This window comes from Leptodactylus fuscus, chromosome 4, assembly GCF_031893055.1.
Source record: "Leptodactylus fuscus isolate aLepFus1 chromosome 4, aLepFus1.hap2, whole genome shotgun sequence".
Classification (NCBI taxonomy): Eukaryota; Metazoa; Chordata; class Amphibia; order Anura; family Leptodactylidae; genus Leptodactylus; species Leptodactylus fuscus.
The window spans coordinates 39174791-39196142 of NC_134268.1; the positions used below are offsets into that span (position 1 = coordinate 39174791).

The following is a 21352-nucleotide window of genomic DNA, read 5'->3' on the forward strand; positions in this document are numbered from 1 at the left end:
GGAACTACCTTGTGTGTATCCTGGATTAAGGACATTTTATGTTGCTTGATTTTGTACCTTCTTGCTGAAGAAAGCTATTTTGATTTATATGAATACAGTTAATCATCAGCGAGAGGGGGTTTGTTTGCATCAACCACTTAATGTCTATTGCTCTTATCCTATGATAGATGGAATGGACAGTAAAGGGGTCATCCAGCTGCCTAAAGTTATCCATAGCAGTGCTAAATACTCACTGTCCCCTTGTGCAGCCTTTGCTTGGCTTTATTTCTCCTTGCTGCTCCTTGTATCGCTGTTATTTACACGCAGTGAATCTGTGGACAAACTACATTTCCCATAATTCATCTGCCTGCTCTCACTCTTACCTGTGATGAAATCACAAATAATAAATCACTACCACATCTGAGGTCAGGAACTCCTGTGACGTTTCTTTTGCTGGCTGCTCTGCTCACAGGGAGGGGTAATGCGCCTGTAAATGAAACTTCACAGCTGTGGTCAATGACCTTAAAATAAATCAGATACAGAGTGTTGAATTTAAACAGGATATATATTAGGAAGTGTTTTGTATTGATGCATCTCATTTGGCCCATATTTTAAACCCTGTGCTTTTTCTTTCAGGGTCAACCAGACACCATTCCTGTTCTTACAATTAAAGACTCCTCCAAATATGGCACATTCATTAATGGAGAAAAGATGGAGACTGGCAGTTCTAGACCCTTAAAATCTGGAGATAAGGTCACATTTGGTGTCTATGCCAGCAAGTTCAGGTGATCGGGTCTTTTCTGTGTAATACATTGATATTAAGAGATGAGCGAGTAGTTAATTACTCGATACTCGTTTCGAGTAGCCCCTCAATATTCGACTACTCGAATCGAATATCGAATCCTATTATACTCTATGGGGGAAAAATGCTCGTGTCAGGGGTAGGCAACATTCGATCAAACTGAACTTATCAAGTCCACGAGTGAGGGTCGGGCTGGATTCTCCGAGAAGTCTTCTCCACGCAGCGTCCCCGCATCGTCATCTGGCAATGAATTCACTCTGCCAGGCATCGGGCCTGGGCAGAGAAGACTGCGCATGTCCGCACTACAAGAAAATGGCTGCTTACAGTTAAAGCGGCCATTTTCTTGTAGCGCGGGCACGTGCAGTCGGCTCTGCCCAGGCCCGATGCCTAGCAGAGTGAATTCAGAGCCGGAAGACGCCGCGGGGACGCAGCAAGGAGAAGACTTCTAAGGGTAGGAGAAGAACCAGCGTTGATTGGCCGACTGTATAGCATTCGGCCAATCAACGCTGGCTCTGCATGGAATTTTTCCATTCGAATAGCGAGTGGTACTCGATCGAGTACGAGTATTTCGAATACCGTAGTATTCGATCAAATACTACTCGCTCATCTCTAATTGATATGATTGAAGTCTCACTATATACTGTGAGAACATTGAGTTGTTATAGGCAAAGGTTCACACTAGCGTTCAGGGACTCCACGTCACCCCCCCCTTTCCACTCAAAATAGGGGGAGAGAAAAATTCTGCTTCCGGCCCCTTAGTGGGCGCTGGAATCTGCTCCATGCAGATGATCGGTCTGGGGGCCTGGTGTCTGCCATCTATCAGTCATATATTTATGGCCTATCCTGCAGATACCCGAACAACCTCTTTTATAGATAGGTCTCTCCTCCCCCCTACCACAAGCATAAATGGTATATGAACAGGTGTTGATATCATGTGACTGGTTCTTTAACCCCTTCCTGACATCTGCTGTAATAGTCAAGTGTTTAAAAATGGCGGCTGCTTGGGAGTCGAGTGGCTGCCATAGCCGCTGGGTCCCTGCTGTTTTATACATTAGAGACCTGGCATTAATACCTGCGATCGGTGCCTGCACTGATCACAAGCATTAACCCCTCTAGAGCTTCGGTCTTCAAGGCGCCATTTTACTGGCAGCGCGCGGGCATCCCGTTACTATGACTGTGAAGGCTCCCAGGCTTGTCTTTAGTATCTTTCTATTGCTGGCTGCTCTTTGCTTGCAATAGAAATGCTGTTGTTTTTTGGGGGGATTTTGCAATGCATAGTTGTAGTTAATTTGTGCTGCAGTAGTTCTGTATTGTTATATGATGTATTGCTTCTGCTCCTTTGCTCCGTCCAGGGTATTATATGAGCCTCTAGTGGCTTGTTCTTCATGCCTCAATGGCGCAGAGAAAAATTCTTTAACTCAGTCGCTCCTGATGTTAGGAGGCCACGTTGTCAATAACTGGACAGAGAAGTGCACACATCTGGTTATGACCACTGTTAAAGTGACCATCAAGGTAAGTCAAGACATCCCTATATATGGTATAGCTTACCTTATAGAGCATAGAGTTGTTTTTCCGGCCTTGTTCACTGTGTTGGTTCCAGTGGCTGCTGAGAACTGTTGATCGGTGCAATGTCAGGTGTCAGACTCCACCAGTGTGATATTGATCTCCTATCCTAAGGTTATCAGTATCCAGTTACTCAGATAATGCTGTATTTTCTGGACTAAATGCAAGAAAAAGTTCCTGCATCTTCTAGTCTGAAGTCAGGGGGATCCAGCAGTGCCAGAGCTCTCTGACTGCCACCATGATGATCTGGCAGAGACTTCTGTCTGATCATATATAGTGAGATTCGTGCAGGATGACTATACGGTGACTATGGAAGCAGGAGACACAAGTACCTTCCCTCCATCTTATACATTGTTCACTTGTGATGCCAGGTAATGGCTGCCTCAGAGAAATATGGCAGAGCTGATTTGGGTACTCTGTGGCTGATAAGGAGCTTTGGTGAATTAACCCCTTCACTCAAAGCAAGTTGTACATTGTCATATTAAAAGGGTTTTTTTGGGGCAAAAATATTGATGGCCTTGTTATGTGGATAGTTATCATTATCAGATCGATGGGGGTTTGACAGCCAGCGCCTTCTTCAGTCAGCTGATCTCAGCACCTGATGCACAGAGAATGGAGCAGGAAGCAGACATCGCTGTTCTGTGTAGTGGCTGAACTGAGTCACTGCAGCTCTCGTTCAAATGAATGAGAGTTGATTTGCAGTTCCTGATGTGACCACTACGCGGAGAACAGCGCTGTCTGCTTCCTGCTGCATTCTCTGTTTATCAGCCGTTGGGATGCCTGGAGTCAGGCCCTCACTTATCTGATATCCTAAAGATAGGTCATCAATATTATTAGCCTAGATAACCCCCTTTTAACACCACAATATTCAGTTTGATATTTGCTGCTTAGGGAACCTGTGTAAAGCTATCTATAAGTTTATTGCATGACACAATACGCCATCTAATGAATATTAACCTCTTCTAACCTAGTAAATCTTCATTAACCGTCCTTTCAAAATTCATAACTTTATTTTTCTGTCGACATAGCTAAGTGAGGGTTTATCCTCTCTGAATCACTGCGCATGACGCCGGAAAATGGCAGCATGCTCACATCTGGTCCTCCACATCGAAGGTAGAAGTGACGTGGAGCAACATGACACCAAGAGTGACGTTATTGCGCATCACCCATTATCCTCTAAAGCAGTGTCATGGATGGAGTGATGCATGTCCATGCACAGACAAGGGGAGGAGGGAGAATAGAAAAAACCCCACAAAAGCACAATAATAATTAATAATAAAAAATATTATATGTACCATATATACTCGAGTATAAGCCGACCCGAATATAAGCCGAGGCCCCTAATTTTAACATAAAAAACTGGGAAAACTTATTGACTCGAGTATAAGCCGAGGGGGGGGAAATGCAGCAGCTACTGGAAAATTTCCAAAATTAAAATGGTCGGAGTTTTTGGGTGCAGTAGTTGCTGGGGAAGGGGAGGGGTGTTTTGGTTGTCTGTCTGACCCTTCCCTGAGCTTGAGGGCTGAGTTTTTTTCCCCCACTTGTAATTCAGTCTGGCTGTATATAGGGGATCTGCAGTGCTCCTATTAACCCCTTCCTGATGGAACAGGAGCACTGCAGATCCCCTATATTCAGTAGACCGGGCACTGTCAGACACAGGGAGACCTAATGTGTTTGTGTTTCGCAGTCATTTTCTACTTTCTAGGGAAAGGAGGGATTTACAACTTTTATTTACTTTATTTATTTATTTTTTTAAAGGTGGTTTTTTTTTTTTTTTTTTTTTTTTCATTATTTTATGGCAGATTCTATACATTACTATTGCGTCAAATTTGTTTTTTGCTTGACTCGGGTATAAGCCGAGGGGGGCTTTTTCAGAACAAAAACTGCTGAAAAACTCAGCTTATACTCGAATATATACAGTATATATTATATTTATAATTGCATTATAAAATATCCTTATATATACAGTAGAGCAGTGTGACCAAAAGCAAATACAGTCAAAGCATATTTCGATGACAAAGATATAGAAGACACATTATAATAAAAATTAAATGAATAACTTGTAATAGATCAAACAATATATGTCAGTGTACAAACCTACAGGTGTAACATAAGCGTAACGTAAAAAATGTGACTGTTCAGCAAGTGGAAAGATAAATATAGTGAAGGTATCTGCCTGCAACAATAATACATATGATACATACTCATGAAATAAATATGAATAAAGTGTCAGCTAAATACCGGTAGATGAATTATATAAAAATACTTCTATACATGTGTAATATCAGTGTGATGCAGTGAATATCTGTGGAGAAAATTCCAAATCCTTATGAATTATTTTTATTTTATAATTATTATTTGTACTCCAGTCCTCTGTATATATTTATTAGTCTAACAAGACACATGGATATCTGGAATCCTCTATCTTAGGTATTTAATAAGCAGGCAGCAATATAAAGGCCCACCTGGCCATACAACCTTGACTGTCCCATAAAACATTTTTAATGAGATTTCCTATCTTTTATGAACAATAACTATGTGTCCAGTATATATATAAATCTCACAAGTAAGCCTACAGGGATGAGGGGAGTTCTCCAGCCCCTGTCAGACTGATTCATTACTGTCTCAGTCTAGTCCTTAAAGGGGCTCTTTCATTTGGAAATCATCATTTTAGATAGAGATATGGCTGGATAGCCTCAAAAATGACTATTCAGGTACTACTACTAGATTTTTAGAAAAAAAAACAAAAACGTTTTTTTTGTTTTGGTTGGTTGGTTTATTTACATATTGGTAAAACCGATCTGCAAATGAACTTTTTATTTGTATCATTGTTGGGGATACCTACCTGTTTATTTTTTTGGTCACGTTATGTGTTTATTGAACATAAAGTTGGGTTTTTGGAGATTTTTATTTTTTGTTATTTTATTTGTTGTTCTTTATTTTTTAGTATTGCAGAATACCGCACATAGGCTCCTTATGGGAACTATGCACAGCCAATCAGAAGGCTGTTGTTTGGTTGCTCTTGGCTGGCTGGAATGGAAGAGGGGGACGATCTAGCCCCCAGACCTCCTGGATGCTGTGATCGCTATTGATCACAGCAACTAGGGGGTTAATCTGCCAGTCTGAGTATCTTCTGGTCCTGGCTGCTGACATTGGATCCCTTATGCCCCCTGCTGGCCATGATATGTACGCTCACAGCTGTGTGGAAGAGTGTAGCATATACTAGTACTGCCATGTATGTAATAATGTGATGGGGCCCAATGTGGGAAGTGTCTGTAGGATTGTTTGTATGAGCACCCACCACCAGCAGCGTTACAGTGGGCTTGTGTAAAGGGGTAAGTGATCGTGCCAAATTTCAGCTTTTTCACCCAATACCAGAGAAAAGAAATGTTCATACTTATGAGAGGTCTTAGATGCTACGTTCAATATGAATGACATTATTCACTTAGTTTTAGCTGTACTACAGCCAAAGGTTCGGGTGCGTGTATAATGTCTAAATAATTGGTGGCCAGAAGACACTGCCACCTTTCCCAAGAAACATTGGAGATGGGGAGGGAGAAGTGTCCACTGGGCAGAATCTCCTCTTCCCATTTTATGGAGAGACCTGTCAGTCAAGCTGAGCTGGATAGTAAGGGCTCGCTCACACGGGGCAAGAGGGGTTGGATTTTGGCGCGGAATCCACCTCAAAATCTGCCCCCTCACAATAGAGGTCTATGTAGACTGCTAGCAATCTTTTTTTCCACTAGCGGTTTGTTCACGCTCGCAGAAAAAAGAAGCGAGCTGCCCTTTCTTGAGGTGGAAATCGCCATGGCGCATCCGCGTTAAGACAATCCCTCCGGATTAGGCCCATTCATTTGGCCCTACTCTGGAGCGGCATGCTGTAACTGTCGGAAGCCATGACAGTCGCGGCAGGCGCTTTTTGGTCTTGATTCTGACATGCTTCCCGCGTAAAAATCACGACCAAAATACACGGTCACTAGCCCGGGTGAACTAGGCCTAAAGGAACACAATAATAATAATCATTAATACATCATTATTAGAGATGAGCGAACAGTGTTCTATCGAACTCATGTTCGATCGGATATTAGGCTGTTCGGCATGTTCGAATCGAATCGAACACCGCGTGGTAAAGTGCGCCATTACTCGATTCCCCTCCCACCTTCCCTGGCGCCTTTTTTGCTCCAATAACAGCGCAGGGTAGGTGGGACAGGAACTACGACACCGGTGACGTTGAAAAAAGTAGGCAAAACCCATTGGCTGCCGAAAACATGTGACCTCTAATTTAAAAGAACAGCGCCGCCCAGGTTCGCGTCATTCTGAGCTTGCAATTCACCGAGGACGGAGGTTTCCGTCCAGCTAGCTAGGGCTTAGATTCTGGGTAGGCAGGGACAGACTAGGATAGGAAGGAGAAGACAACCAACAGCTCTTGTAAGAGCTAAATTCCAGGGAGAAGCTTGTCAGTGTAACGTGGCACTGACGGGCTCAATCGCCGCAACCCAGCTTTCCCAGGATCCTGAATGGAATACACTGTCAGTGTATTCCCGTATACCCGATATATACCCCGATACCCGTTCCAACGGTGTGCCCCCCCACCTTCACCCCAGAAATACCCTGCAAGTCCCCTATCAATAGAATTGGGGCTATATACACCCACAATTTTTACTACTGGTATACAGTGCCATTGTCTGACTGGGAATTCAAAGAATATATTGGGAATACAAATACCCTCATTTCTTGCTACTGCCATATAGTGCCAGTGTCTGACTGGGAATTCAAAGAATATATTGGGGTTACGTGCACCCACAATTTTTACTACTGGTATACAGTGCCATTGTCTGACTGGGAATTCAAAGAATATATTGGGAATACAAATACCCTCATTTCTTGCTACTGCCATATAGTGCCAGTGTCTGACTGGGAATTCAAAGAATATATTGGGGTTACGTGCACCCACAATTTTTACTACTGGTATACAGTGTCATTGTCTGACTGGGAATTCAAAGAATATATTGGGAATACAAATACCCTCATTTCTTGCTACTGCCATATAGTGCCAGTGTCTGACTGGTAATTCAAAGAATATATTGGGGTTACGTGCACCCACAATTTTTACTACTGGTATACAGTGCCATTGTCTGACTGGGAATTCAAAGAATATATTGGGAATACAAATACCCTCATTTCTTGCTACTGCCATATAGTGCCAGTGTCTGACTGGGAATTCAAAGAATATATTGGGGTTACGTGCACCCACAATTTTTACTACTGGTATACAGTGCCATTGTCTGACTGGGAATTCAAAGAATATATTGGGGTTATAAATACCCTCATTTCTTGCTACTGCCATATAGTGCCAGTTTCTGACTGGTAATTCAAAGAATATATTGGGGTTACGTGCACCCACAATTTTTACTACTGGTATACAGTGCCATTGTCTGACTGGGAATTCAAAGAGTATATTGGGAATACAAATACCCTCATTTCTTGCTACTGCCATATAGTGCCAGTTTCTGACTGGTATTTCAAAGAATATATTGGGGTTACGTGCACCCACAATTTTTACTACTGGTATACAGTGCCATTGTCTGACTGGGAATTCAAAGAGTATATTGGGAATACAAATACCCTCATTTCTTGCTACTGCCATATAGTGCCAGTGTCTGACTGGGAATTCAAAGAATATATTGGGGTTACGTGCACCCACAATTTTTACTACTGGTATACAGTGCCATTGTCTGACTGGGAATTCAAAGAATATATTGGGAATACAAATACCCTCATTTCTTGCTACTGCCATATAGTGCCAGTGTCTGACTGGGAATTCAAAGAATATATTGGGGTTACGTGCACCCACAATTTTTACTACTGGTATACAGTGCCATTGTCTGACTGGGAATTCAAAGAATATATTGGGGTTATAAATACCCTCATTTCTTGCTACTGCCATATAGTGCCAGTTTCTGACTGGTAATTCAAAGAATATATTGGGGTTACGTGCACCCACAATTTTTACTACTGGTATACAGTGCCATTGTCTGACTGGGAATTCAAAGAGTATATTGGGAATACAAATACCCTCATTTCTTGCTACTGCCATATAGTGCCAGTTTCTGACTGGTATTTCAAAGAATATATTGGGGTTACGTGCACCCACAATTTTTACTACTGGTATACAGTGCCATTGTCTGACTGGGAATTCAAAGAGTATATTGGGAATACAAATACCCTCATTTCTTGCTACTGCCATATAGTGCCAGTTTCTGACTGGTAATTCAAAGAATATATTGGGGTTACGTGCACCCACAATTTTTACTACTGGTATACAGTGCCATTGTCTGACTGGGAATTCAAAGAATATATTGGGGTTATAAATACCCTCATTTCTTGCTACTGCCATATAGTGCCAGTTTCTGACTGGTAATTCAAAGAATATATTGGGGTTACGTGCACCCACAATTTTTACTACTGGTATACAGTGCCATTGTCTGACTGGGAATTCAAAGAGTATATTGGGAATACAAATACCCTCATTTCTTGCTACTGCCATATAGTGCCAGTTTCTGACTGGTAATTCAAAGAATATATTGGGGTTACGTGCACCCACAATTTTTACTACTGGTATACAGTGCCATTGTCTGACTGGGAATTCAAAGAATATATTGGGGTTATAAATACCCTCATTTCTTGCTACTGCCATATAGTGCCAGTTTCTGACTGGTAATTCAAAGAATATATTGGGGTTACGTGCACCCACAATTTTTACTACTGGTATACAGTGCCATTGTCTGACTGGGAATTCAAAGAGTATATTGGGAATACAAATACCCTCATTTCTTGCTACTGCCATATAGTGCCAGTTTCTGACTGGTAATTCAAAGAATATATTGGGGTTACGTGCACCCACAATTTTTACTACTGGTATACAGTGCCATTGTCTGACTGGGAATTCAAAGAATATATTGGGGTTATAAATACCCTCATTTCTTGCTACTGCCATATAGTGCCAGTTTCTGACTGGTAATTCAAAGAATATATTGGGGTTACGTGCACCCACAATTTTTACTACTGGTATACAGTGCCATTGTCTGACTGGGAATTCAAAGAATATATTGGGGTTATAAATACCCTCATTTCTTGCTACTGCCATATAGTGCCAGTTTCTGACTGGTAATTCAAAGAATATATTGGGGTTACGTGCACCCACAATTTTTACTACTGGTATACAGTGCCATTGTCTGACTGGGAATTCAAAGAGTATATTGGGAATACAAATACCCTCATTTCTTGCTACTGCCATATAGTGCCAGTTTCTGACTGGTAATTCAAAGAATATATTGGGGTTACGTGCACCCACAATTTTTACTACTGGTATACAGTGCCATTGTCTGACTGGGAATTCAAAGAATATATTGGGGTTATAAATACCCTCATTTCTTGCTACTGCCATATAGTGCCAGTTTCTGACTGGTAATTCAAAGAATATATTGGGGTTACGTGCACCCACAATTTTTACTACTGGTATACAGTGCCATTGTCTGACTGGGAATTCAAAGAGTATATTGGGAATACAAATACCCTCATTTCTTGCTACTGCCATATAGTGCCAGTTTCTGACTGGTAATTCAAAGAATATATTGGGGTTACGTGCACCCACAATTTTTACTACTGGTATACAGTGCCATTGTCTGACTGGGAATTCAAAGAGTATATTGGGAATACAAATACCCTCATTTCTTGCTACTGCCATATAGTGCCAGTTTCTGACTGGGAATTCAAAGAATATATTGGGGTTACGTGCACCCACAATTTTTACTACTGGTATACAGTGCCATTGTCTGACTGGGAATTCAAAGAATATATTGGGGTTATAAATACCCTCATTTCTTGCTACTGCCATATAGTGCCAGTTTCTGACTGGTAATTCAAAGAATATATTGGGGTTACGTGCACCCACAATTTTTACTACTGGTATACAGTGCCATTGTCTGACTGGGAATTCAAAGAGTGTATTGGGAATACAAATACCCTCATTTCTTGCTACTGCCATATAGTGCCAGTTTCTGACTGGGAATTCAAAGAATATATTGGGGTTACGTGCACCCACAATTTTTACTACTGGTATACAGTGCCATTGTCTGACTGGGAATTCAAAGAGTATATTGGGAATACAAATACCCTCATTTCTTGCTACTGCCATATAGTGCCAGTGTCTGACTGGGAATTCAAAGAATATATTGGGGTTACGTGCACCCACAATTTTTACTACTGGTATACAGTGCCATTGTCTGACTGGGAATTCAAAGAATATATTGGGGTTATAAATACCCTCATTTCTTGCTACTGCCATATAGTGCCAGTTTCTGACTGGTAATTCAAAGAATATATTGGGGTTACGTGCACCCACAATTTTTACTACTGGTATACAGTGCCATTGTCTGACTGGGAATTCAAAGAGTATATTGGGAATACAAATACCCTCATTTCTTGCTACTGCCATATAGTGCCAGTGTCTGACTGGGAATTCAAAGAATATATTGGGGTTACGTGCACCCACAATTTTTACTACTGGTATACAGTGCCAATTTCTAACTAGGAATTCAAAATGCGCAAGGCTCCCGGAAAGGGACGTGGACGAGGCCGTGGGCGAGGTCGGGGGAATGGTTCTGGGGAGCAAGGTAGCAGTGAAGCCACAGGGCGTCCCGTGCCTACTCCTGTGGGGCAGCAAGCATTGCGCCACTCCACAGTGCCAGGGTTGCTTGCCACATTAACTAAACTGCAGGGTACAAACCTTAGTAGGCCCGAGAACCAGGAACAGGTCTTGCAATGGCTGTCAGAGAACGCTTACAGCACATTGTCCAGCAGCCAGTCAGACTCTGCCTCCTCTCCTCCTATTACCCAACAGTCTTGTCTTCCTTCCTCCCAAAATTCCGAAGCTTTACAGAACAATAACCCAAACTGTCCCTGCTCCCCAGAGCTGTTCTCCGCTCCTTTCATTGTCCCTCAACCTGCCTCTCCACGTCACGATTCCACGAACCTAACAGAGGAGCATCTGTGTCCAGATGCTCAAACACTAGAGTCTCCTCCATCTCCGTTCGATTTGGTGGTGGATGACCAGCAACCCACCCTCATCGACGATGATGTGACGCAGTTGCCGTCAGGGCATCCAGTTGACCGGCGCATTGTGCGGGAGGAGGAGATGAGACAGGAGTTGGAAGAGGAAGTGGTGGATGATGAGGACACTGACCCGACCTGGACAGGGGGGATGTCAAGCGGGGAAAGTAGTGTGGATGTTGAGGCAGGTGCAGCACCAAAAAGGGTAGCTAGAGGCAGAGGCAGAGGTCAGCAGCTTAGGCGAAGCCAGGCCACACCCGGAATCTCCCAAGATGTTCCAGTTCGTACCCAGCCCCGAAAAACTCCCACCTCGAGGGCACGTTTCTCGAAGGTGTGGAGTTTTTTCAAGGAATGCGCCGAGGACAGATATAGTGTTGTCTGCACAATTTGCCTCTCGAAATTGATTAGGGGCTCTGAGAAGAGCAACCTGTCCACCACTTCAATGCGCCGTCATTTGGAATCCAAGCACTGGAATCAGTGGCAGGCAGCAACGGCAGGACAAAGGCCGCCTGCCGTTCACGCCACTGCCACTGCCTCTGCCACTGCCTCTGCCACTGCCACTGCTGACTGTGCTGGCGATGCACTCCAGAGGACGAGCCAGGACACCACTTCATCTGCCTCCGCCACTTTGTTGACTTCTACCTCATCCTCCCCTGGTCCTGTCTTATCTCCTTCTCCTGCACCATCAAAGGCACCATCAGGCGTTTCTTTACAACAACCCACCATCTCTCAGACATTGGAGCGGCGGCAGAAATACACTGCTAACCACCCACACGCGCAAGCCTTGAACGCCAACATCGCTAAACTGCTGGCCCAGGAGATGTTGGCGTTCCGGCTTGTTGAAACTCCCGCCTTCCTGGACCTGATGGCAACTGCGGCACCTCGCTATGCCGTCCCTAGCCGTCACTACTTCTCCCGGTGTGCCGTCCCCGCCTTGCACCAGCACGTGTCACTCAACATCAGGCGGGCCCTTAGTTCCGCGCTTTGCACAAAGGTCCACTTGACCACCGACGCGTGGACAAGTGCATGCGGACAGGAACGCTACATTTCACTGACGGCACACTGGGTGAATGTAGTTGAGGCTGGGACTGCTTCCCAAACTGGCCCGGTGTACCTCGTCTCCCCGCCTAACATTCCTGGCAGGGACACGAGAAGAACACCCCCCTCCTCCTCCTCCTCTACCGCCTCCTCCTCCGCCACCGCCTCCTCCTCCGCCACCGCCTCCTCCTCCGCTGTTAGATTGACCCCAGCTACGAGTTGGAAACGTTGCAGCACTGGCGTTGGTAGACGTCAGCAGGCTGTGCTGAAGCTGATCAGCTTGGGGGACAGACAGCACACTGCCTCCGAGGTGAGGGATGCCCTCCTCGATGAGACGGCAATATGGTTTGAGCCGCTGCACCTGGGCCCAGGCATGGTCGTTTGTGATAACGGCCGGAACCTGGTAGCAGCTCTGGAGCTTGCCGGACTCCAACATGTTCCATGCCTGGCCCACGTCTTCAACCTAGTGGTGCAACGTTTCCTAAAGAGCTACCCCAATGTTCCAGAGCTACTGGTGAAAGTGCGGCGCATGTGCGCCCACTTTCGCAAGTCGACAGTAGCCGCTGCTAGCTTAAAATCTCTCCAGCAACGCCTGCATGTGCCACAACACCGGCTTTTGTGCGACGTCCCCACACGCTGGAACTCAACGTTTCAGATGTTGAATAGAGTGGTTGAGCAGCAGAGACCTTTGATGGAATACCAGCTACAAAACCCTAGGGTGCCACAAAGTCAGCTGCCTCAGTTTCACATCCATGAGTGGCCATGGATGAGAGACCTTTGTGACATCCTACGGGTCTTTGAGGAGTCCACAAGGAGGGTGAGCTCTGAGGATGCGATGGTGAGCCTTACAATCCCGCTCTTGTGTGTTCTGAGAGAATCCCTGATTGACATCAGGGATAACTCAGATCACACAGAGGAGTTAGGGATAGCATCCGATCCGTCACAGCTGGAGAGTAGGTCCACACATCTGTCCGCTTCACTGCGTTTAATGGAGGAGGAGGAGGAGGAGGAGGAGGAAGAAGAGTTGTCCGATGATGTGATGGTGATACAGGAGGCTTCCGGGCAACTTCGAATCGTCCCATTGTTGCAGCGCGGATGGGTAGACATGGAGGATGAGGAGGAAATGGAGATTGAACTTTCCGGTGGGGCCAGAGGAGTCATGCCAACTAACACTGTGGCAGACATGGCTGAGTTCATGTTGGGGTGCTTTACAACCGACAAGCGTATTGTCAAAATCATGGAGGACAACCAGTACTGGATCTTTGCTATCCTTGACCCCCGGTATAAAAACAACATCTCGTCTTTTATTCCGGTAGAGGGGAGGGCCAATCGCATCAATGCTTGCCACAGGCAATTGGTGCAGAATATGATGGAGATGTTTCCAGCATGTGACGTTGGCGGCAGGGAGGGCAGTTCCTCCAGTAGGCAACCAAGTTCTCACCGGTCCACACAAACGAGGGGCACACTGTCTAAGGTCTGGGACACCTTGATGGCACCCCCTCGCCAAAGTGCCGCCACGGAGGGTCCTAGTGTCACCAGGCGTGAGAAGTATAGGCGCATGTTGCGGGAATACCTTTCCGACCACAGCCCTGTCCTCTCCGACCCCTCTGCGCCCTACACGTATTGGGTGTCGAAGTTGGACCTGTGGCTTGAACTTGCCCTATATGCCTTGGAGGTGCTGTCCTGTCCTGCCGCCAGCGTCCTATCTGAGAGGGTGTTCAGTGCAGCCGGTGGCATCATCACTGACAAGCGCACCCGTCTGTCAGCTGAGAGTGCCGACCGGCTCACTTTGATAAAAATGAACCACCACTGGATAGAGCCTTCATTTTTGTGCCCACCTGTGTAAAGCACCCCAACATGAAACTCCATGTCTGTACTCAACCTCTCCAATTCCTCCGCATCCTCATACTCATCCACCATAAGCGTTGCACAATTCTGCTAATACTAGGCTCCCTCCAACATGATTTCCCCCAACTCTGCTGGTTAGAGGCTCCCTCCACCCTGATTTCCACCAACTCTGCTGGTTAGAGGCTCCCTCCACCCTGCTTTCCCACAACTCTGCTGGTTAGAGGCTCCTTCCACCATGAATTTGCCCAAACTGGGCTGGTTAGAGGCTCCCTCCACCATGAATTTGCCCAAACTGGGCTGTTTAGAGGCTCCCTCCACCATGAATTTGCCCAAACTGGGCTGTTTAGAGGCTCCCTCCACCATGAATTGGTCCAAACTGGGTTTTTTAGAGGCTCCCTCCACCATGAATTGGTCCAAACTGGGCTGGTTAGAGGCTCCCTCCACCATGAATTGGTCCAAACTGGGGTGGTTAGAGGCTCCCTCCACCATTAATTGGTCCAAACTGGGCTGGTTAGAGGCTCCCTCCACCATTAATTGGTCCAAACTGGGCTGGTTAGAGGCTCCCTCCACCATTAATTGGTCCAAACTGGGCTGGTTAGAGGCTCCCTCCACCATGAATTTGCCCAAACTGGGCTGTTTAGAGGCTCCCTCCACCATGAATTTGCCCAAACTGGGCTGGTTAGAGGCTCCCTCCACCATGAATTGGTCCAAACTGGGGGTTTTAGAGGCTCCCTCCACCATGAATTGGTCCAAACTTGGCTGTTTAGAGGCTCCCTCCACCATGAATTGGTCCAAACTGGGGTGGTTAGAGGCTCCCTCCACCATTAATTGGTCCAAACTGGGCTGGTTAGAGGCTCCCTCCACCATTAATTGGTCCAAACTGGGCTGGTTAGAGGCTCCCTCCACCATGAATTGGTCCAAACTGGGTTTTTTAGAGGCTCCCTCCACCATGAATTTGCCCAAACTGGGCTGTTTAGAGGCTCCCTCCACCATGAATTGGTCCAAACTGGGCTGGTTAGAGGCTCCCTCCACCATGAATTTCCCAAAACTTGGCTGTTTAGAGGCTCCCTCCACCATTAATTGGTCCAAACTGGGCTGGTTAGAGGCTCCCTCCACCATGAATTGGTCCAAACTGGGGTTTTTAGAGGCTCCCTCCACCATGAATTGGTCCAAACTTGGCTGTTTAGAGGCTCCCTCCACCATGAATTGGTCCAAACTGGGGTGGTTAGAGGCTCCCTCCACCATTAATTGGTCCAAACTGGGCTGGTTAGAGGCTCCCTCCACCATTAATTGGTCCAAACTGGGCTGGTTAGAGGCTCCCTCCACCATGAATTTGCCCAAACTGGGCTGTTTAGAGGCTCCCTCCACCATGAATTTGCCCAAACTGGGCTGGTTAGAGGCTCCCTCCACCATGAATTGGTCCAAACGGGTTTTTAGAGGCTCCCTTCACCATGAATTGGTCCAAACTTGGCTGTTTAGAGGCTCCCTCCACCATGAATTGGTCCAAACTGGGGTGGTTAGAGGCTCCCTCCACCATTAATTGGTCCAAACTGGGCTGGTTAGAGGCTCCCTCCACCATTAATTGGTCCAAACTGGGCTGGTTAGAGGCTCCCTCCACCATGAATTGGTCCAAACTGGGGTTTTTAGAGGCTCCCTCCACCATGAATTGGTCCAAACTTGGCTGTTTAGAGGCTCCCTCCACCATGAATTGGTCCAAACTGGGGTGGTTAGAGGCTCCCTCCACCATTAATTGGTCCAAACTGGGCTGGTTAGAGGCTCCCTCCACCATTAATTGGTCCAAACTGGGCTGGTTAGAGGCTCCCTCCACCATGAATTTGCCCAAACTGGGCTGTTTAGAGGCTCCCTCCACCATGAATTTGCCCAAACTGGGCTGGTTAGAGGCTCCCTCCACCATGAATTGGTCCAAACGGGTTTTTAGAGGCTCCCTTCACCATGAATTGGTCCAAACTTGGCTGTTTAGAGGCTCCCTCCACCATGAATTGGTCCAAACTGGGGTGGTTAGAGGCTCCCTCCACCATTAATTGGTCCAAACTGGGCTGGTTAGAGGCTCCCTCCACCATTAATTGGTCCAAACTGGGCTGGTTAGAGGCTCCCTCCACCATGAATTGGTCCAAACTGGGGTTTTTAGAGGCTCCCTCCACCATGAATTGGTCCAAACTTGGCTGTTTAGAGGCTCCCTCCACCATTAATTGGTCCAAACTGGGCTGGTTAGAGGCTCCCTCCACCATGAATTGGTCCAAACTGGGTTTTTTAGAGGCTCCCTCCACCATGAATTTGCCCAAACTGGGCTGTTTAGAGGCTCCCTCCACCATGAATTGGTCCAAACTGGGTTTTTTAGAGGCTCCCTCCACCATGAATTGGTCCAAACTGGGCTGGTTAGAGGCTCCCTCCACCATGAATTGGTCCAAACTGGGGTGGTTAGAGGCTCCCTCCACCATTAATTGGTCCAAACTGGGCTGGTTAGAGGCTCCCTCCACCATTAATTGGTCCAAACTGGGCTGGTTAGAGGCTCCCTCCACCATTAATTGGTCCAAACTGGGCTGGTTAGAGGCTCCCTCCACCATGAATTTGCCCAAACTGGGCTGTTTAGAGGCTCCCTCCACCATGAATTTGCCCAAACTGGGCTGGTTAGAGGCTCCCTCCACCATGAATTGGTCCAAACTGGGGTTTTTAGAGGCTCCCTCCACCATGAATTGGTCCAAACTTGGCTGTTTAGAGGCTCCCTCCACCATTAATTGGTCCAAACTGGGCTGGTTAGAGGCTCCCTCCACCATGAATTGGTCCAAACTGGGTTTTTTAGAGGCTCCCTCCACCATGAATTTGCCCAAACTGGGCTGTTTAGAGGCTCCCTCCACCATGAATTGGTCCAAACTGGGGTGGTTAGAGGCTCCCTCCACCATTAATTGGTCCAAACTGGGCTGGTTAGAGGCTCCCTCCACCATGAATTTGCCCAAACTGGGCTGGTTAGAGGCTCCCTCCACCATGAATTGGTCCAAACTGGGTTTTTTAGAGGCTCCCTCCACCATGAATTTGCCCAAACTCTGCTGGTTAGAGGCTCAATCCACCCTGATTTTCAAAACAAATGTTGGTGCCAACCTCAACTTACTACAAGGGCCAAATTCACTGCTGGTGACAAGCTCTCCTCACTGCAAGTGCCAAATACACATGTTTCAAGGTGTTTTCCTACTGTCAGAGAGGTGGTATTGAGTGTGTAAAGTGTGTAGTTGTTAGGCTGTGATGTTGGGGTAATAGAGGGTCTTTGGTGTGTTAGATGCCCCCAGACATGCTTCCCCTGCTGTCCCAGTGTCATTCCAGAGGTGTTGGCATCATTTCCTGGGGTGTCATAGTGGACTTGGTGACCCTCCAGACACGGATTTGGGTTTCCCCCTTAACGAGTATCTGTTCCCCATAGACTATAATGGGGTTCGAAACCCGTTCGAACACACGAACATTGAGCGGCTGTTCGAATCGAATTTCGAACCTCGAACATTTTAGTGTTCGCTCATCTCTAATCATTATTTTACTATATATTATCTATTCTTATTTTTATTATATATAAATTGTTGGATCATATTTTATGTATTTTTTATTTATTTATTAATAACACAAGACTACCGTATATACTCGAGTATAAGCCGACCTGAATATAAGCCAACCCCCCTAATTTTACCACAAACAAATGGGAAAACTTATTGACTCCCTGAGTATAAGTCGAGGGGGGAAATGCAGCAGCTACTGGAAAATTTCAAAAATTAAAATGGTCGGAGTTTTTGGGTGCAGTAGGTGCTGGGGAGGGGGAGTTTTGGTTGTCTGTCTGCCCCTTCCCTGAGCTTGAGGACTGTTTTTTTTCCCCCACTTGGAATTCAGTCTGGCTGTATATAGGGGATCTGCAGTGCTCCTATTAACCCCTTCCCGACGGAACAGGAGCACTGCAGATCCCCTATATTCAGTAGACCGGGCACTGTCAGACACAGGGATACCTAATGTGTACTGTATGTGTGTCACAGTCATTTTCTACCTTTGTGTCTATCCCAGGGAAAGGAAGGATTTACAACTTTTAATTTTTTTTAAAGCTTCTTTTTTTCCCCACTATTTTGTGGGAGATTCTATACATTGATATTGCTGCTGGTCATAGACCTCCACCCCTTAAAAAAAAAAAAAAAAAAAAAAATATATATATATATATATATATTTTTTTTTTATTTTTGACTCAAGTATAAGCCGAGGGGGGCTTTTTCAGCACAAAAACTGTGCTGAAAAATTTGGCTTATACTTGAGTATATACGGTATTTCTAACCAAGATATATATATATATATATATATATATATATAATTTTTTTTTTTGGTACTGCTTGGTGTGTCAACACAGAGAGAGATCTGTACAAAACAAATAGGCAGGTCTGAATTTCTCTCAATGCTCCCCATTGTTATATGCCCTGTGCCTCCAGGCGGCAATGTAATAGATGAACAATACCGCTCCTTTATATTCCCACCAAAATGTTCAGGACACGAAAGTGAAAGGAGAATCCAATATGGAAAATAATATTCCTTGTAATACCGTCTGTAGCAGCTCTGAGTCTCCTGGGTGAATATAGATAGGCCATACGCTATATAGCTACTATATCTACTAGGTAAAGATAAAGAAGAACTCCAATGTAAATACATTTTTCTAGGACCCATCTCATGGAAGGTATATCTAAGTAATGTAATACATTCATATTGGGGGCAATAGAAAGCTTCTGGCTTGGTACACTGTATAATTCTGCCAGTTGTCAGACTCCCACCGATCTGCTACTTGTGACCTATCCTGAGGAATGGTCATCAGGATCAATCTCCCCCTCCCCAGGAATAGAGAACCCCCTTTAAGGCTTGCTGATGTAGTGAAGGGGTTAAATCACACTATTTGTTTGCATAGACACACAGACAGGACCCCCGCTGCGGCCTCATTGTGTTTTCCTGACCGGATACAAGCCCCTGTGTTATTACGTTGGGTATTTCCTCTGACATTTCCCTTCCGGATTAATGTCGAATATTTCACACCAGTCTCCTGTGGTTTCTCACTTCTCATTCTCTGACCTCACTGGGACAGTAGTAATACATACCGTATACAGTCACTGACTGATATGTCACTTTTATTAGATATTTTCGAAAAAAGAAAAAACTTGTTAAAGGGGAAATCCACCCATGTCCTTAACTACTGCTGAATAGGTCTGAGAGGTGTATAATGTGCAGCTGTCAGGTTCTATGTGTAGTCTTGTATGGCCCAGCATGTTATAGTTCAGGAAGGGCGGGCAAGATTGATGTAGGGAATGAGTCCATAGAAGATTAACAGCAGTAAAAGCCCCCGATCCATCTAGTCTGACCATAATATTATTTTCATTTTAGCTTGACATGGGTTTATTCCAGGTATGCTTAAAGGGATCCTATCTTTCGATGCACCTTTTTTTTCTCAGTAACACGTTGGAATAGCCTTAAGAAAGGCTATTCTTCTCCTACCTTTCGTTGTCTTTTCCGCGCCGCCGTTTGCTTGAAATCCCGTTTTTTGTCGGTATGCAAATGACTTCCCTCGAAGCACTGGGGGCGGGTCCCAGTACTGAAACAGCACTGGGGGCGTCCCCAATGCTGCAAGAGAACTCTCTCCAGCGCTGCCTCCATCTTTGTCAGCAACGGCCTCTTCTCGCGTCTTCTTCCTTAGTGCGGGGGTTAAAAATTCAACGTATACGCTAGTGGGCTCTGCCAGCGGGCCTCGGGCAGAGCCGACTTCACATGCGCATGTGAAGTCAGCTCTGCCCGAGGCCCACTGGTAGAGCCGACTTGCGCATGCGTTGAATTTTGACACACCCCCCCCCCCCCCCCCCGCACGCCGGATGAAGACACGAGAAGAGGCCGTTGCTGACGAAGTTGGAGGCGGCGCTGGAGAGAGTTCTCTCGCAGCATTGGGGACGCCCCCAGTGCTTCGAGAGAATTCATTTGCATACCGACAAAAACCGCGATTTCAAGCTAACGGAGGTGTGGAGAAGACAACTAAAGGTAGAAGAAGAATAGCCTTTCTTAAGGCTATTACGACGTGTTACTGAGAAAAAAAGGCATTTGAATAATAGGATCCCTTTAACCCTTTAATAACACAGAGTAGTTTGGGCTTAAATGCTCGTTTGTTTTTTTTGTTTTTTGTTTTTTTTTTAATTTTTGGTTAATATAGCCATGTCAGGGCTTGTTCTGTACGTGATGAGTTGTACTTTTTGATGACACCGTTATAGGGTCCATATAATGTTTTGATTAGCTTTTATTAACCCCTTCCCATTTCAGCCACTTTTTACTCCTTGCCTTCCAAAAGTCAAAACATTTTTATTCTTCCGTTCATAGAGCCCTATGGGGGGCTTAATTTTTGCGGGACAAATTTCACTTTGTAATGGTAATGTAATATTCTGTACAATGTACGGAGAAGCTGGAAGAAACGTCAGAAAACCCTGTATATAGCAATCTGCTTATCTTCTCCTGGTCTATAACATATTGACTGCAAATCCAACACCATGTTTTAACCTGTCGGGTCCCCTTTATGTTTTGTGCACAAAGAGCGATAAGGTGACACACAGAAAAAAAGGCCACACATGCAGACTGGAGTCGGCGGAGCATACATGTGTTCTCTATGTGGAAAGAGTAGTTGGGGGTCGTAAACTGCGTCCAGGCACCGCTTATGGCGGCTTTTCTCCCATTCCCCTAACAGAGACTATTCCCCTAACGTGCTGTTTAGTTATATGGATTGCTGTTTCTATTGAAATGTCATTGTACCAGGCACAGTAATTTAGCGTGCTTGTCTGGTCGAGGCTGTGAACACAGCCTAATGTGTATACTAGCCATGTTAAAGGGATCTTATCATTGCATACCCTTTTTTCTCCCTAACACGTATTCTTCTCCTACCTTTAGATGTCTTCTCTGTGCCACTGTTCTGTAGAAATCCCAGTTTTCTTTGGTATGCAAATGAGTTCTCTC

General features: G+C 45.4%; 1 protein-coding gene across 1 annotated transcript in view; it reads left to right on the plus strand.

The window, feature by feature from the left end:
• NBN (nibrin) overlaps window positions 1-21352 on the plus strand; it is a 54493-nt gene that overhangs the window by 4268 nt on the left and 28873 nt on the right. The window contains exons 3-4 of the mRNA XM_075270307.1: window positions 616-764; window positions 2134-2293. Coding sequence (XP_075126408.1) covers window positions 616-764; window positions 2134-2293 — 309 coding nt within the window. The remainder of the gene's footprint in view (window positions 1-615; window positions 765-2133; window positions 2294-21352) is intronic.